This window comes from Mesitornis unicolor, unplaced genomic scaffold (assembly GCF_000695765.1).
Source record: "Mesitornis unicolor isolate BGI_N332 unplaced genomic scaffold, ASM69576v1 scaffold9199, whole genome shotgun sequence".
NCBI lineage: Eukaryota > Metazoa > Chordata > Aves > Mesitornithiformes > Mesitornithidae > Mesitornis > Mesitornis unicolor.
Window position 1 is genome coordinate 7875 of NW_010206525.1, and position 17489 is coordinate 25363.

Here is a 17489-nt window from a genome sequence, read left to right on the forward strand (position 1 = left end):
CTCTTGAAATGAGAAGAAAACAATCCATTTTTGAAGCCTATGATAACAGGTGCTGACAAATGGATTGTCTGCAACAACTACAAACAAAAAAAGATCATGGAGCAGGCGTGATGAACCAGCTGAAAGCACTTCAGAAGCAGATATTCACCAGAAGTTGATGCTGTCAGTCGTGGCATTTCAAAGGTATTTTGTATTTTGCATTGCTTCCAAGGAACCAAACCATTAATTTGGACATGTATTGTCATCAACTGGTTAAATTAAATGACGCCGTTGAATTGGTGAATCGCAAAGGTGGTGTGTTTCACTATGATAATGCTAGACTACATACAAGTTTGGTCACTTGTCCAAAATTGTGGCAGCTTGGATGGGATGTGTTACCATATCCACCATATTTGCCAGACCCGACGCCATCAGACTGCCATTTGTTTTGTTCTTTACAAACCGTCTTATATAGTAAAACCTTCAGTGTTGATGAGGATATGAAATCATTCTTGCAACTGTTCTTTGCTGAAAAAGAAAAGAACTTTTTTCAGCTTGGAATTATGAAGTTGCCGGAAAGATGGCAAAAGGTAGTTGAACAAAATGGACAATATATATTTTTAATACTGGTTTTGTTTCCCATAAAAAATTCGCCTTTCATTTATCCAGAAAAAAAAATAATTACTTTTTGGCTAACCCAATAGATAAAGATGAACACCAAAATATTTTTATTTTCGGATACTGAATAAATATGTGGATTTATCTATCAAGATACAGTTACAAAGACTTTAATATTTCTTTTTCTTGCCATTTTATGGATCCAGCTCCTTTAGGAAATATTCCACATCTGCATAATATATGTGTGTGCTAAGTTTTGTTTGTGGCTCTCTAAATTAGAAGAAATTGATGTGGGCAGGCAGCTTCCTTTGGCTATTTTATTTTTTAAATGTCCTAGAACATAAATTATTCCTTTCAAAGTCAATTGAAACTTGTGTTTACTAAATTAACTCCAGATCTTTCCCTTATATTAGTAGTCAAGAAATACTTTAAAATGAACACAGCTTTTACCCCATTCTGCTCCTATTTTGAACATCATCTGTTGCATTGTGAGTGTTTGGATCTGTGGCCTTGACAGATGCCAAGATAAAGGTTGTGCCAGTGCACACTTTCCCATTTTCTGTAAAGATCTATGGAACTCAACACTAAAAGCTGAATTTGGCTCATTGACTTTCCGGCCCCAGCCCATTCTTCCCTTTGCAATTGTTAATAGCCATAAGGCTTCTGTGGCAGTTTAGCTGTGACACTGATCCAAAATGCATCAACTCCATGTAGATGTTTGCTTTGATTTCAGTAGCTTTGCCCATAATGATCTGTAGCTGTGCTGACAAATTTTGTTATATGTGTTGTAATGGTTTTTGGACATTCAGGAGCTTAATGAATGGCAACTGGTATAATGAAGAGTGGCAATGGGTTTTGCTGGAGGTAGATTTTGTACTTTTCTGGCATGAAGTCTATGCCACCTTCTAGAAAAGATTGTTAGTGCTTGGAAAAGATGGTTAGCATGCAGCAAATTTCATCACACTGCTGAAGATGTTTAGACAAAATGGAAACTAGCATTTTCCTCAGTCTGTTTTACAGTTTGGTTTGTCTTTTAGGCATTAGTTAACTGCATGTTGTTGTGTCTTCTCTGCTGAAACAAAAAGCTGAAATAACTGTGATATGGGAAGCAGAAGAGATCGATTCTTGTTTTATTTGGAACATTTCTTAGTCAAGTTGTATGTGCTTCTGGTAGAGCTGCTTCTCTGCAGGGTGGCCTCGTGAGACTTTTGAGAGTGCCTCCCCTTTGTTGCAGAACGCACAAATGAAACGTATTTCCCGGATAGTGTCAGTTGCACTTGTGATAATGAAAGAAGAATCAAGCCCAGTATGTATAAGGTAGATACAGGTCCCTTCAGACTGAAAAGAATTAGGTCACTCAAAGAAGACATCTTCAAATTCTTTTCCTGCAACTGAAATATAGTAATTGTAAATTCCAGCTCTTCCTCATGGTAACAAATGCTCCGATTTTCTCAGACATTCATCTGGATTTTAAAAAAGGTCTTGGATGGTTTTATAATAATTGCAGTCTCATACAATATGTGCTCTTTAAGTAACACCACTGCTCATTGAGGAGGACAACAGCAGAGCAAGGCAGTGCTGTGTTCCCTAGGGCTGCTGAATGACAGTTATTTCCAGGCTGTAATAGAAAGATTCACCTCTGCTTTCCAGAAGGAATTATAATGTAGTTTCCAAGCTTCTTTCACCTTGGCAAATAGCTGAACCAGTACAGTTACTCATACACCCATGTAAGCAAGCTTCTTTTTATCTCTTTTCTCCTGCTAGTTTTTTCCTTTAAAACTTTTGAAACAAGCAGTGGATTTTGGAGATTTCCCAAACCAGCTCCAGAAAGAAATGGTCAAAACTATTTTGCCAGAAGCTGAGAAAGGGGTTGCATACATGCAGCTCTGGCACTGGGCGTTGCTGTCTCATTTGAACACAGTAAACCCACGTAGGTTGTTAGCAGCCCATGTCAATATTATAAATGGCCCTATGCCTTCTTAATCGTTTCAGTGTCATTGTAATACCATATCAAATGAATTCCTCTTAAAGAGAAAATTGTAATACTTTTTAAAGGTGTTTTCTTCACTACATAGCCCAAGAGTTGCCTGTCTGAACAGCCATAATTTACTGGAGTTAAAACTTTGTCAATATTTTGCCAGCGTAGATAAAATCTTAGGTTTCCCGTTAAGAGCTAGATTGCAGTAAACTTCACTAATTCAACTGCATCTGCACCTGTATCCAGCACAGCAATTTCGTGGTCGGATGGCAACATTTCTGGGTTTTTTGGTTTGTTTTTGTGTTACAGAAATTCCCATGGTGAAAGACAATATTAAGTGATCGAACACTAAGAATGTTCAGGTTAGATGAAGCTACAGAATTGAAGGGAATAGTTAGCTTTCTGAGTTAGAGGCATTTGGAGTCAAGAGTTTTAACACCCAGTTCTATCAATTACAGGGAAAAAAAGAATAATAGGATATGACCTAACCAAAAGGAAATGAACGTAGCTGGCTACTGCAAATTTTGAGGTTTATAGTAGATAAAATTAAGACCAAGTCTGCAGGTTTTATGTGTTTGAATATACTCCTATTGCTTTTGTTGCTATATTAAGTTCGCTAAGGAAACCATATCCTGCCATGTCAATATAATATTCTGCTCGTAAATTATAGTTGTTCAGCATTTTCACTGGGGTGTTCTTGAAAGAATTCACTCCTCCAGGTACGTGAGAAGAGAAGATGGGGTGGTGTTCATGTTGTTTACAGGCACATTGTCTGCTTTTCTCTTGATGCAGCTGGAGCTTTAAAGAAGTCCAACATTTGGACTTTGCAGGCTTTGTGCATGCTTTTGGTGAGGTTTTTTTGTTTGGTTGATTTTGTTTTAAAAAAATAAAACGTTACATTCACCAGTCTTCTCCCCTTGGTGTTTTCCTAGCAATACTGGAGATAGAAATTCCAGTCAGCCTGCCAGGTGAAGTCTCTTAAATAGCAATGTGGTTTTGGAGGGGAAAGAAACACCAAGAAAACCCACAACATGGCTCTTAAAAATAGGTAGAATGTTTGGCTCCACTCCTAGTTTTGTACAGCTCTTAGGGTACAAAAGGGAGAAGTAATCTTCTAATCCTTTTGCAAAATTTAACATAACTGGAACTCCTTGAAAGAGAGATTAAAAGATTCTGTTCCTTTTGTTATTTTTCTGGTTTATGTATCTGTTAGATTACCCTATCTGGAAATTAAGTATTACATCAGTACCTTGTGCTGCTAATCACAGTACAGCTTTTTAGAAATCTGTATTATAATAAGGGGTAGACATTCAAAAGGCTTCACATTTCTTTGTTTTTTGTCCCTTTTGAAGGCTCTCCTATTGCTTGTTTAAACAAATAGTCCTATTTCACTCATTGTTTGAAAAAAGGGAATGAATTGATCAGCCCTCGGCAGTCTGATGCTGAGTAACATAACAACTGATAACACTTTCTTCTGAATTCTCTCTTCTGAAGAAACTTAGGAATAAAAGTTAAAAACAAGTCTTTAAATGAAGTTACCATTTTTTTCTGAGGAATGCCCAAGATGCCTGACATGAAAATCATATTAGATGCTTTTTGATTATTGACTTGGCCTGTTAAAACATGGCATTATTGTAGAGCTCTGGTTTTGTCCCTGTAGCCTGAGAATGATAGGGAGTTTCCAGAAGAATTCATGAATAGTGATGGAAGATGCAAATATCTGAGAAGTGAAAACCTCACTGTTACACTTTGGCAATATGCATCTGGGCACACTGTGTTGTAAATAAAGGAGAGCAGCTTCTCAGGGACTTTGCACGGCCATGCTACAGCTGTATTTGGAATGAGCCCAATACGCAGTAATTGACTTGCTGGTTATTTGCTTCAGGAAGATTCACAGATGTATCTTTTTGTTGTCTTACTGGACTCTGGAAGGTAGAGCACATCCACAGGCTGTGCTGACTCATCACTTGTACAACTAGTGGATGAAAATTCTTGGTAAAGGATGGGAACTTTCTGAAACAGAGCAGTGGTTGAAAAACTAGGAAGTTTACCTTTAAGCAGCAGATCATATTTTATTAGGAATATCCTTTCTCCAGCTTCTCATTTCTGGCATTTTTGTGTTGATGAATGCTGAGTTACAAAAAAGCTTACAGGTATTGCAGATAAAGCCAAATTTGTATTTCCCATTTCAAGGTGCTACGGAGATCATACAAGGGGGGCTTCAGAACTGTTGGAGGGAAGTGGATGGAGACCTGGGCTATTCTGAGTTTAAAGTGCATTACTGGGAGGGGCCAACTTGAAGGGGAAGGCTTGTCCCTTCTCTGACAGATCAAACTTCTGAGAGGATTGTGCAAGGAGGGACAGGATTGGCCAGGCTCAATCCAAGGGCCAGAAAAGCTGAAAGCATTGAGTGTCTGAGTCTGAGCTGACTTTTCAGAAGAATCTGGATTTGCCTTGCTGTCTTGGAATTGCGGCAGAGTATGATACCAGGTAGCAAAGCTTTCCCTGGAGTACTTTTAAAAGTTAAAAAAAAAAAAAGAAAGAAGATAAAAAGCTGCATGAATGTGAACCTAATTCAGGAATATTTCAACCACTTCTGCAATGGAAGGCACATTTGAAACGTACAGTCAGGGTAGCTCTAATGTACTAACAGGTGATTTTCTGAAAAGATTACTTTATTGATCGTGCACTGTCTAACTTAGAGACAATAGCTGGGGTTTTTTGTCTAGTGCACCACAGATTTAGAACTGATAGCTATCAAGCTATAAGGCTGTCTGTAATTATTTGTGTGGTTTTTATTTGGTTGATATGCGCCACTGAATGATTCACAGCAGTGACTGTGATGCTGACATTCCATATATAAGCCAAGCTACAATCTATGTAAAAAGAAGAAAATTTGCACTTTCTAGAATGAGTGAAGAAGTGATGTTTTGTATGAGGGAGGGAAGATCATAGCAGAGTTGTTTGTCGTTGAAGCAGAATGCATCTCTCTTATCATGCATGGTACTCTTTCGGATGCAGGCCAGTGTACAAAAAGAAATAATTAAAAATAATTCTGGCATACCTTCTAAGGATAAAACGTTGGGCTTTTTGTTGTTGTTACTGCACATAAATTAATACAGAAAATGATAATACGGCTTATTTTGTGAGGGAGAGGGAAGAGACAGACAAAACTACCAAGATATCAATAGTAACTTCATAGAGCTCAGTGGACTGTGACAGCTATTTCAGAAATGATGATTTTCAAGGTTTGTTGTACAGAATTGCAGCCTTATGTATTGTCAGGTATATATGAGATTTTCCTTGTTCTGAGAAGACAATTGTTTTTTAAACAAGGCATATTTTTCTCTTGTCTTATGCCATATTAATAGCATGTTGCAGATAGTTGTTACCACAAAGTCAAAAGTTTGACTCATTGTCCGCTTGATTGTTTTAAAGACAAAAACTCAAACCCTACATTTTAAATACAAAAAAGGTACCAAAATTAGGTGTTTCTTTTTATCTTTTGACTACATATCATTGTCTACTGTGGTGATACTACAGTTATTTTGGGAAGGAGCATTTTATACATTGGCTTGCTGCTTTTCAGTCGTATGTGACCCTGATACATTCAGTCAGTAGTTCCCTGAGCCATCTGTTGGACAAAATATGCAATATGAGTATAGAAAGATTAGGAACATGCATATATTCAGAGACCATGCTCAGCTGGAGATTTTTTTCTGTATTCTTAGTATTCTCTTTTTACAAAGGCTTCTTTTTCCTCCTCTTGTGTTTTAGATATTGATGAGTGTGAAAATGACTTCTACAATGGGGGTTGTGTCCACGAGTGCATCAACATTCCAGGCAACTACAGGTGTACCTGCTATGATGGGTTCATGTTAGCCCACGATGGCCACAACTGTCTTGGTAAGTAGTGAATGCTGGCAAGAAAGTTTCATTTCAGGCTGTGGTAAGGCCTTACCTGCTTAGCTGTGTTTTGTCATCTGGTATGCTTTCAGTAAAAACTTGATCCAGATCACACTGGATAAGTTAAAACCTGTCTGTTAACTCCAGTGTGGCTTAGACCAGACCCTTAAAGTTGGCACTATTAATCCTAACATATTCAAATCAATTTGCCCGTCTTTAACGTTGCTTAAAAGACCCCTGACCTCCAAAGCCTTTGCTGGATATTTGGTCTTCTTTTTTAAGGAAAGTAATCTGTCCCATGCACTTTAATATATTTTGTCTGCTTCTTCCAACTTTTGTAATTCCAGTCATAACTTTAGAGCTCCCCCTCCCCATTTTCACTTTTAGGGTAACATAGTTCTAGGATATGCTGCATGAATATAAATTACAGAACGTTAAGAGTGCATGTGTGATGAAGGAATACTTGGACAATGAAACAGAGTAGAAGAAAAAGTTATCAGTAATAGCTGTTTACATAGGGGAGAGAAACAGTCCACTAGCTGTACAAAGCAATATTCAGAGTAGGATCTTAATTGCTTCAGCAGTCTGAGGATTTTGGGATCTATTTTTTTTATTCATGTCTGTTGCTCTTGTTTAAATAGGTTGCGTTTATCCCATAAGCTAAAACAAGTATATGTTTTGTTTTGAAATTTCTTCACACCAGTTACCTGGAAATGAACTTTAACTGCTGTGTCCAGTTTCCCATACCTGCTTACTTGGTAGTCATTCTAGTTGAATCCTAATACCTAGGGACTATCTTCCTCAATATTCCCAATGTAAATGTAAGGACCAGTGTTTGGTATAGTCTCAAATTCAGTTCAGAGTGATGTTTATAAAACAATTTGGAAAAGGAGTGTATTTTTTTTTGCTATCACGCGGCACCTTTACTTCAGTAAAAAACTGTGATTCTTTGCAATAAAAGCCAAGAAATCAGGTAATGAACCAGAAATAAAGAAGTCTCGTAGCACCAGTTTGCACTCACTGAAGCTATGGAACAGCTAGAATTTCTGAGCAAGAATTTGGTTATTCAGTAGATGCATTTCTTACTGCGTTCATTTTCAAACTGGGTAATATTTGTTCCAATAGATTATATATCCTGACCATGGACAGGCTTTTGACTCAAACTTCTAAATTTCATTTGTGATAGAACAGACTAAATAGATTCATTTGCCTCAACCTGAGTTGGTCAAATAATTAACTAGGCAAGAGGTACTTCTTATACAAAGAGCAGCCAGCCATTCATTTAAAAAAGAAAGAAAAACTCTATTTATAGTAATGTTCATAAATATCTCTTAATAAAACAGGACACAAACATAATCAAATGTTTCAGCTATTTGGAATTCAAATAACTGCACATACATTGTTTCAAACAGCTTGCTATTTTCAACTTTGTTTCCAAATGATTCCCATAGTAGTAGGGAAAAGTAGGTTAACAGGAATGAACAGCAAAAAGATCGACCTGTTAAATGATGAACTGCTCAGGAGATCTATGGGATCTTTTTGGACCCCTGCTGTCTGTGTTGCTGGTCTCTGGTCATGAAACATACAGGCTGGATCTACAGAGATAGCCAGATTTCTAATTTTCTTTTCATTAATTTTGATTTGGCCTCTTTGGGGTTTTTTGGGGGGAGGGAAAGGCCAACAATCATATAAACAGGTGGCTAAGGTTGAAAGTATTGATCCAAAGCTTGCCAAGAGTTCTTTCAGGTATTTTAGAATCAGTGTCTGCCCGTATTCATGGTCTACTCTGAGCTTTTTGTGTTACACCAAAAATGTTATGAACTGTATTGCTTCTAGAAGAAGTTCAACGAACAGATGAGTGGGAATAATAGCAAAGAGTTTCATTTCTCCCAGTGTGCAACTTTAGGACACTAAAAGAGGTCACAATTGCCTTTCTAATTTTGAGACCACAGTCTGGGGAGGTTTCTGTTCCTCAAATGCAGATTGAATATTTGCAACTAATGAATGGTCTTTGATACATCTCAGTAAGATAGCTGCTTTTGCTTAGAGGCACTGAAAAGGGAATCAAAGCACATTCCTCTTTCTCCCTTTAAAATTTGAGTGCGTTTACTGGCAATTAAACTGTCTGTTTGTAAGGTCTCACACTGAAGGTTTTAATCCTGACAGTGGCCATGCAAATCTTGCTATGACTGTCTGCCTTGTGCTAACTCAGATTTGGGACACCATTGCTAGGAAAGAGCATTTTTCTGTCATCATTTGATCCCTAGCTAGCTGCTGGCATTATGTTATGCTGACTGCTGGGATAGCCTGTTTGTGCCCATTAGCACAGTATCAGTTTTGAAAAGGGGGATGTTCTAGCCTTCTCGTCTGAAGAAGTTGTATTTCCCTTCACTTATGCTGCCAGAAATGTGTACATGCAATTGGCTGTTTTTTAAGAAGATGCAGTGAGGTCTCAAATCAAAGACAAACCTTATATTTGCACATGTTTAAATTAGGATTTCTGTAACCTTTCTTTAATATTTTTCCAGCATGTAAAACTTGGTTAATCTATTCCAAAGATGTTTTTTTTTCCCATGAGGAAATTATGCATTGAAGGGAATTAAAGTTTTGATGTGTCCACTGGTTTCCACCTGTTCTTGCTTTTTGAGAAACCACTTATTTTTCATGGATTGTAAGGAGATAAAGATCTCTTCACAAGATTAGTGACAATGTTTTTCAGCTTCTACTGATATTTTTTTTCTCTCCTCACCCCTGCTCCCCAGTTTCTATAGGACTTTGCACAACTGTCAAACCAAAGATTGCTAGTTAGGTTCTGTATCATATGTTCAATGTATGAAGTTTATGTTCCTCTTAGAAAAGACATGTAGTGTTTGATTAGTATGCTGAAATTAAGTCTATGTTCATATAAGTAAGGCTGTAGTGGATCTTGTATAGAGTCATGTCATTTCCATGGAATTTCTAGATGAGCCTATAAAACTCGCTGTAGGTTGATTTTGAAAACCCTGCCCAAACCATCTTCTCATACAGCACCATGGATGTGTGTGTGCTTGGACAGAAGATTTGCTAGGTGTGTCCCAACACTGTGACTACGCTATTCTTACTTCTCCTCCATTCTTTGGCCTTCCAGGCATTACTGTTGGGGTCCATTTTGTCAGCACATAGGAAGGCAGGCAGCAAGAACTCTTGGGGGTCAATTTGACTGCGAAAACATAGGAGTCTCATGACAGTGTGAGAACACCCTGGAGCTGGCAAATGTGACATGAGATCATAGAATATCTCAAGGTGGAAGAGACCCTTACGGATCATTTAGTCCAGAGATCTACAGAGCTAGATCTGGAGTGTGAGATGGAGGCTAAATGGAATAATATTAGGAATCTAAAATGGCATCTGACTCAGATTTTTAGGCATCTGAATTGCTCTCTCAGTGAGTCACGCTGCATTTTAACACGCACATCACCAGAAATCTTTGTCTAGTGATTCTGGATAGAAGGCCTAGGGATGGGACCCCATGATAGTTCACTGGTAGTCCTGTAGGCCATCCAGGAAATAGCTGATAATGGACAAGAACATTGTATCAGGATTTCTGCATCTCTTGCTTGACTGAAGGGTTTGCATTCCTTTTCAAACCTTCAGTGGATGTATTTCTAGTAATGTCAGTATAGCAAGATATACTTCTTTATAAATAGCAAGCTTGCAGTATTCACAACGAATTAGATCAGATGGAGTTGACAGGTTAAGTGTTTTTTCCTATGTTCTTGTTTCAACATTTATTTATTTCTAATCAAGTGAAATTTCTTATTTATTTATTTGTTGGGAGGAGGTGTTTTGTTAAGAATTCATGGTTAAAATTTTTACTGGAAAATGTCCAAAACTGTCCTCAGGGGAACTCAACTCACTCTCTATTTGACATTTTTATTGAGGAATTTCTCAAATATAACATGAAATAACATCACAGGGAATTAAAACCATGATGAGATCCTTGTCTGGCTAAAAGGAATTTACTTTAGCACTGTAATCACTTGAAATAGCAGCACTTCTTTCTCAAAATTACTCTAAATTCTGCTCATTGGATGCAAGACTAATATTTGGTATCATGTAATAGGTTTTATTTATCCTTCATTTGAAACCAGTCCTTAAATATGTTTTCCCCTGTCATATATGAAATGCCAGTCTGGCATTTTTTTATTTTATATTTCCCTTTCTAAGCAATTAGTTCACCGGTCCAGATGTTCCTTCCTGTTTGATCATTTTTTCTCCATGGTTTTACTGGTAAATTGATTTTGCCTTCTTTATGTCTTTCACATGTTGAGGCATGCTATCAATTTTCATTGTCTCCTTCCTTAAGAAGAGATTGTGGTGTAACTGATCATCCTTCCCATTAGTGCCAAACATTTTACCCATCTCATTTGCAGTAAGTCAGAGTCTGCTCTCAGATATCTGGTAAAGTCTGTCAATTTGTACTACAAAATATTGATGGATGAGAGTTATGCCTTTAAAACTGGTTCTTCAAAATATACTCCCTACTCTGATTCAGCATGACACTTAAAGGTGTTTTTAAGTTGCTCAGTTGATTTTTTAAAAAAATTTATTGATCTACTGTTAAGTAAGAAGACTGGACTTCTGAATGTAATGTAAGTGCACTACTGATTTGAGGCCTCTTTGGCAGTTGGGTGTACTTACATGTGCTTTGACATGTCTTCATGTCAAAAAGCAGAGGAGGTAGATTGAGCCTGGTGCTTTAAGCCTGGATGTTGTACGATACGTGATGGATGGGGATGCCATAGAGAAGCCTTAAGAATTTGTCTTACTTTTCCATGGGAATTTCAGGGGTCCTTGGCATAGTTGCCACTATGGCAGTTCCAGAATGAACACAAGAGAATAAGAGAGAATTTCCTGGGGTTTTTTTGGGGGAGTTACTTTCAAGCTATTGGAATAGCAGTTTTGATATGGAAAGAAACCCTCTGCTCATTCAGTAGCGGTAAGGCTTCAACTGATGAAGGACCGCTCAGTTTAGGGCATTGCACTTGGATGAAGCCAAAAGAGAGCAGTGAGAATAATGAGTGATCTAGAAAGCAGTCATCTCAACAGTCATCAAATCCAAAAAAGGCTGCTGTGAAAAATTCTATTTTTACTGCTTTGTATCCCCGCCAAAGTGAATGAGGTAGTGCAATAGCATTTGGTTACTCCACTTGGGAAATTCAGAAAGAGCACTGAATTCTTTTTCCTTTCCCTGAAGGACTCTTATATGGAGTACCTTTGTTATATTAATCTCTCTCCTACTGTATAAAAATGTAAGCTTCCTGGGAGAGTATTATTTGCTGTGTTGGTCTGAAGCATCACCAAAGAAGAGAGTTCTGGAGCTTATCATGGATTATTAAACCTTGGGATTTATCCAGGAAAACCTTCCTAGAAACCTTGCTGAAAGTAGTTGTTGCTGATATTCCTGACTGTTACAAATTTATTCGGCATCTGAAAATAGAAAGTGAAAGAGAGTGCCATAACTATTCAGATCAGAAAGTGGACTGCCTTGCTTGGCAAAATTTCCTTGCCAAAGGGCTCACGTATCAGCTGATACTCCGGCTATTTCAAGCCTTCTGGAATTCACCTCTGATCAGAATGTGAAAAAATGGAACGAGAAGAGTGTGCAAGAGAAATATGTAGCAATAAAAGCAAATTGCCATTGGTTCTTACTTGGGAAAACCACGTAATACCTCCTCCACATTCTGCTCTTGAGTCCTTTTGTTTCCTGAAGGCAGTTTTGTGTACATGGAGTTAGAGAATTCTTCCTAAAAAATTGACACAACTGTTTTCTGTTTGTCAAACCAAATCTGGATGTGAAAAATATTTCAGGTTAAAGAATGGAATTGCATGGAGTGATGATTTTCCTTTGCTTACATTTTAAGATATAAATATGAATAGCTATGAAGTGCTACTCATCTCTCTCTGTTTTGTGTTGGGTTTTGGTTTTGGGGTTTTTTTTTGTTTGGTTGGTTGTGTTTTTTACTTTCTCTTTAGCTCTGATTTGCAGTAATCTCTTTTTAATAGCAAGTAAGCATTGTTTTTTGCAAAAACACTTCTTGCTTCCAGGCTGCACTCATCTTAACTCTTCTTTATTCTAAAGATGAGCATAGGTTTCATGAAGTCCTCTGTTCTTTTTAATTTCTTTAATTAGTAAGTGTACAAGAAGGTTGTAAACTCTTCTTGGAAACCATCAAAAAAGATACAAAGGAACATGGGCAAAAATATATAGTAATATATTCAGAGATTTACTTATTTTATTTATAGTTTTTTGTGGTATTAATTGCTGTGATATAGGAACATGTGTGAACACCTTGTAAATATTAATAGATTTGTCCTCAGAAAATCCTGTAAGGAAAAGAAATATAATTTTCATCGGCTTATAGTTGAGGAACTAGGGCAAACAGATTAATTTACTTCTCAATCTTCACACAGGATGTCTGGATGTCTGCAGCGTAGCCAAGAATATAATCCCTGCCCTTCTAAATCCCCACTTACACATTCTTATTTAGAATATTCTCTTACAGGTTCCTCTTACAGAAAAAAAACAGTTACTAAATCAATAATAGGGTATCTGAATTAATTCTCTTGTATGTCACACCTCCTGAAAATAACTACGGAGGTAGGTTTTGATGATCCAGTATAGTTTATGGTTCTTCAGTAGTTAATCCTGTGATCCCATTGAGAAGAGTCCTGGGAAGTAGAGTGAACTTCTGGTTATAAATCAAGCCAGAAATGCAATTACTCATGTGCATTATAGGTTCCATGGAGCTCTCTGCAAGAGCTATATGTTCAGTGTGGTAGACAAAAACAAGCACAGTGTCAGCTGTGAATTCAGTAGCAAAGGACTGAATAGTAAAGTTCTTGTTATGTCCAGGCAGAAGGCCTGATTTTCCAGCCTGAAAAACTGTTTTATTTGCCTGTTCTCAGATGCTATTTTGCATTTCTTGACAAAGTGACTAAGTCATGTGGAAGCCCTTGTGGGAAGGGAGAGGTGACACTTTCCCTGGAGCAACTGAACCTGCTCCAGCAGTGGTACTGATCTGCCAGTTCGGGTAGGTGGAGCAGAGCAACAATCCTAGCAAGGCATTTGGGAGCCTGCAGCTAAAGGAGAAACTTCTGAGACAAACAAGGAGCAGATGGTCACAGGCCTCAAAGTAACATCTGCCCTTTACTAAATAGGCCTTGGGATCCCAAGGTAGTATAAAAATCAGGTTCATCTTTGAAATCACACAGTTTCTTTTCTTCTAAGGTCTGAGGTTAGAATCTAAACCCAAGTTCCTGTCTTGCAGTGCTCCTTTAAAATCTGTTGGCTTATTTTAAGAGAGGAAAGGTTTTAACCCTGGCATGTAGGTTTAATTCCTGACTGGGCAGTAGTAATCTACAACCTGACTCAGATGACAAAAAGTACATTAGTACGTATGCACGTGTATGTATATCACAACACATTCTTCATCCTCTTCCAGTGAATATTCCAATGCTCTATGTTTTTCTTTCAAAAGAAACCCCAAACAGCTACCCAAAAATCTACCCAAAATTTACCTATTCCTACCTTTCTGTTTGTCAGAATGTATACACTGAGACAGGGGATTATGGCCTAGCCTGCCTATCAGCATGGAGTGGGAGAAGAGTTGCAAGTGATGAGAAATAATTTCTAAAGCTCCCAGATGCATAATGTCAAGAAGTGGCACATAACTCATTTAGGATTGCATAATCACTGGTACGATTAAAGAGACCACTGTCTTCCTTTTAATTTAGCTTTATTTTTCTTCTTCTCCAGACAGCTGTGCACAATGTGTTGCTTGCTTGAACTCCAAATGAATGCTTCTATTACTGATGTTTATTTTTCTTTCTGTTTCCCAACAGTTCAAATAGATATATTTTTTTAATGTGAACATTTTTAAGATAAAACTAAACAGCTTTTAAAGTTGTTTTTAGTTTCATAAAAACAAATATTTTAAAGAGAAGCTGAAAAATGCTCCGTTTTCTTGGCTGTCTTCCATTTTCCTTGCCCTTCTTTCCTAACTCTAGGAGACACTTAGGTGAGCCAACAGTTAAGTATTGTCGTCCTCTTAGCACATCAGCAGGGCCTCTAATAATATTATCAGTCATAAAATCTCTTCCAGATTTTCATGGCTGCTAATCTTAAGGTCCTTGGCAGAAGGAGGACTGAATAAACCCAATAGCCTTCTTTTCATAACTCTTCATTTTTATTAAAACACATGTAAAATGAAGGTGTTTTTGTAGAGAAAGTTATGAATCTAAATCTTGAAGCTCTTGCTCATTTCCAGTGATTCCAGTGAGAGTTTTGCTTGAGCAGGACTTCAGGACTTGGCAGTTGGTTTATGTGTTAAGAGAAGGAGACCAGACTCCCAAATCAAGGCTCAGTGGTTGAGTAGTGGGGATCTGTTCTAAATGTGAGGGACCCAGGCACAAGATGGGAATGGGGCCCTGTGTAATATATCTTTATAGACAGGATGAAAAGTGTTGAAATGCAAGTTTTAACAATAGATGTATCTGTATATTTTAAACCTTTATGCATTCTGTATTTCTGCAAACAATGACTGGCAGGGATCAGGTCTTCAGAGCATAGTAAGAACCTTGGGATTAGAGGACCTCTGCAAATGGGCACAGAGGTATTAAGAAACTGAACCTCCCCTAGACAAGCTGCAGTGGGTGCATACAAAAAAAATCCAAACTGCAAATTGCACAACTAACTGATATTTAAAGACAAATGCATTCTTTCAGGATGAAAAAATTGAGCGCATTTTTTTAAAGTTCTTTATTTTTCAGATGCAAGCCTAAATCATTAAAGGAAGTTACTTTCTGATATGTTTTTTTAGTGAACTGATTTTTACTGTATTACCATTTTCAGATCTTTTCAGTCATGCTTGGTCTGTCCATTAGATGAATGATAACAGCTGTGATTCATCACAGCAATTTAAAGTATCCAGTCTTTGTGGTAAGGTGATATGCATCAGATTTTATAACACGTGCTACTATTCCGCAGTGTCTTCCACTAACTGATGAACTAGGTGCTGAGTAAATATGAATAGCTAGGATGATAAGTGTTCTATAGACAATTCTGTATCAGATGTTTACATACAACATCTGTATACATGTGCTGACTTTTGTTCCTTGGTTGCCTGCATCTTATGAGAGTCTTCATGGTGCAAGTGGTAGCAGAGAATCATAGAAAAAAGTTAAATCTCTCTTTTGAGATGGAATTATATGTTAGTTCTGATGATCTTCCTCTTCTAAACCTCAGATTGAGTTTTATGGGACCTGCTAACTGTAGAAATTTCCAGACTCTGAGCCATTGCAGCCTCCTTTCTTCATGACAGGTTCCATGATAGATAGATGAGAATCATTATCACGTTGTTTACATATGATTTTAAAAACATTTAACAACCAAGAAGTCAAGGCCTACATTTCTATAAAGCTTATGAAGCCCTCAAATTAAGAGTAATGTACTTTACATATCCTAAGCTGTGCTTTAGCTAATGGAGTATGAATGTCTGCGTATAAGCCATCTATCTGTACTCACCTTGGAGTCTCTAGAGAGAAATAGGTCTTCTGTGTGCATGACCACCCTCATCCTGAAGTATGTATTTGCAGTAGGTCAGATGAACTGCTCCCTGTTTTTTCACGGGTGCAGTCCCATTGGCTTCAGCTAATCAAAACTTTTGAAAATAAGATTGTTGCTATCAGAAATTTGGAGCCCAAAATTGGAGACTAATTTTGAAAATATGTCCACGTTCACTCTGGAAATCCAATAAAAATACAGAATTCTCGTTGTGGTTGATGGAAAGGCCTCTAGTATCCAACCCTCTCTGAAGCTAGGATCTGAACACACTGCTTTTCTTATCCTGCTTTTTCTATTTCTGTATCTGAAAATTTCCCCATTCAAAAGTACTCTAATGTTGGTCACCTCACATTAATCTTCTGAGTTCAAATAAGATAACTTTCTTTACATGTTAATTTGCCATATGTTTGCTTTTTTAAGCCTATGCGATCTGAGAAGTACCTAAACAAGTGAGAGTATAAATCAGTGTAGGCCCAAAGTTTTTTGTTAGACATGGGGAAATAATCAAAAGTGTGGAATAAATCTTGGTCCCTGTCAACTATGAAGTTAGATTCTCAGGCTGTCATAATAAATTAAGAAACTGAGAGCTGTGTGACAGCAGCATCAATCTCAGTCTCTTGTTTCTGCAAGTCTTCTTGTTGTCTGAGACCTTTTTTTTTTTTAATACTTACTCCCTGGGGTAGGTAATCAATCACAGTTAAGATTTTTCTATGTGGAACATTCAGAAAAGTAAAGACTAATCAGCTTAGAGTATTAATTTAATATGTTTAAGTTAAATTAGTTAAATCTCATATGGATGCTCTTATTTGGTCTGATATGGCCATAGATGACTGTGTCTTAGTTCAGCGAAGTCAGAGTTTTATTCAGCATTATTTATTCTGCATCTTTGCTGCTTTATCTTGTTTGTATTAGTTTTGTGTCTTTTGTTAATTCATCTTAACTTTCTCATAATAGCAAATTTCTAAGCCAGTGTGGCCTATATTGATGTATATACCTTGAAAGAAAAAGCTATAAAATATATTAAAATTAACCAAAGCTTTAGGAGCCACATTGTGTTTAGCTCTAATTGAAAGCAAGGGAGAATGTTTATTCACGTGTGGGTGCAGGATTTCAGCCCATGGTGGGTGTGTTTACCAGTCAGACATGTATGACATTCAAGCCTTCCCTCCTGGAAAGGTGTATTTGCCTGAAATTACGCAGGATATGGATTACAAAAAGACATAGTGGAGAGCAGTGAGGTCATCTGGTCTCTGATTTCAAATGCAGTCACTGTCATTATACTATGCTTAGAATGCAATCAGTTCTTGGCAGTGCTGATTTATGAGAAACAATATGATTTATACAGTCAAGAATTAGTCATCAAAAATATTGTTTACTATATTAGAAAATGAAACAAAACTCTTT

The 17489-nt window shown here is 37.3% G+C and overlaps 1 protein-coding gene across 1 annotated transcript in view; it reads left to right on the forward strand.

Annotated features, from left to right (window-relative positions):
• Positions 1-559: 559 nt before the first annotated feature.
• Positions 560-17489, forward strand: part of LOC104546405 (signal peptide, CUB and EGF-like domain-containing protein 1) — a gene marked incomplete at its 3' end in the record, with an annotated part of 91454 nt that continues 74524 nt past the window's right edge. The window contains exons 1-4 of the mRNA XM_010191791.1: positions 560-569; positions 1788-1903; positions 2362-2527; positions 6353-6481. Coding sequence (XP_010190093.1) covers positions 560-569; positions 1788-1903; positions 2362-2527; positions 6353-6481 — 421 coding nt within the window. The remainder of the gene's footprint in view (positions 570-1787; positions 1904-2361; positions 2528-6352; positions 6482-17489) is intronic.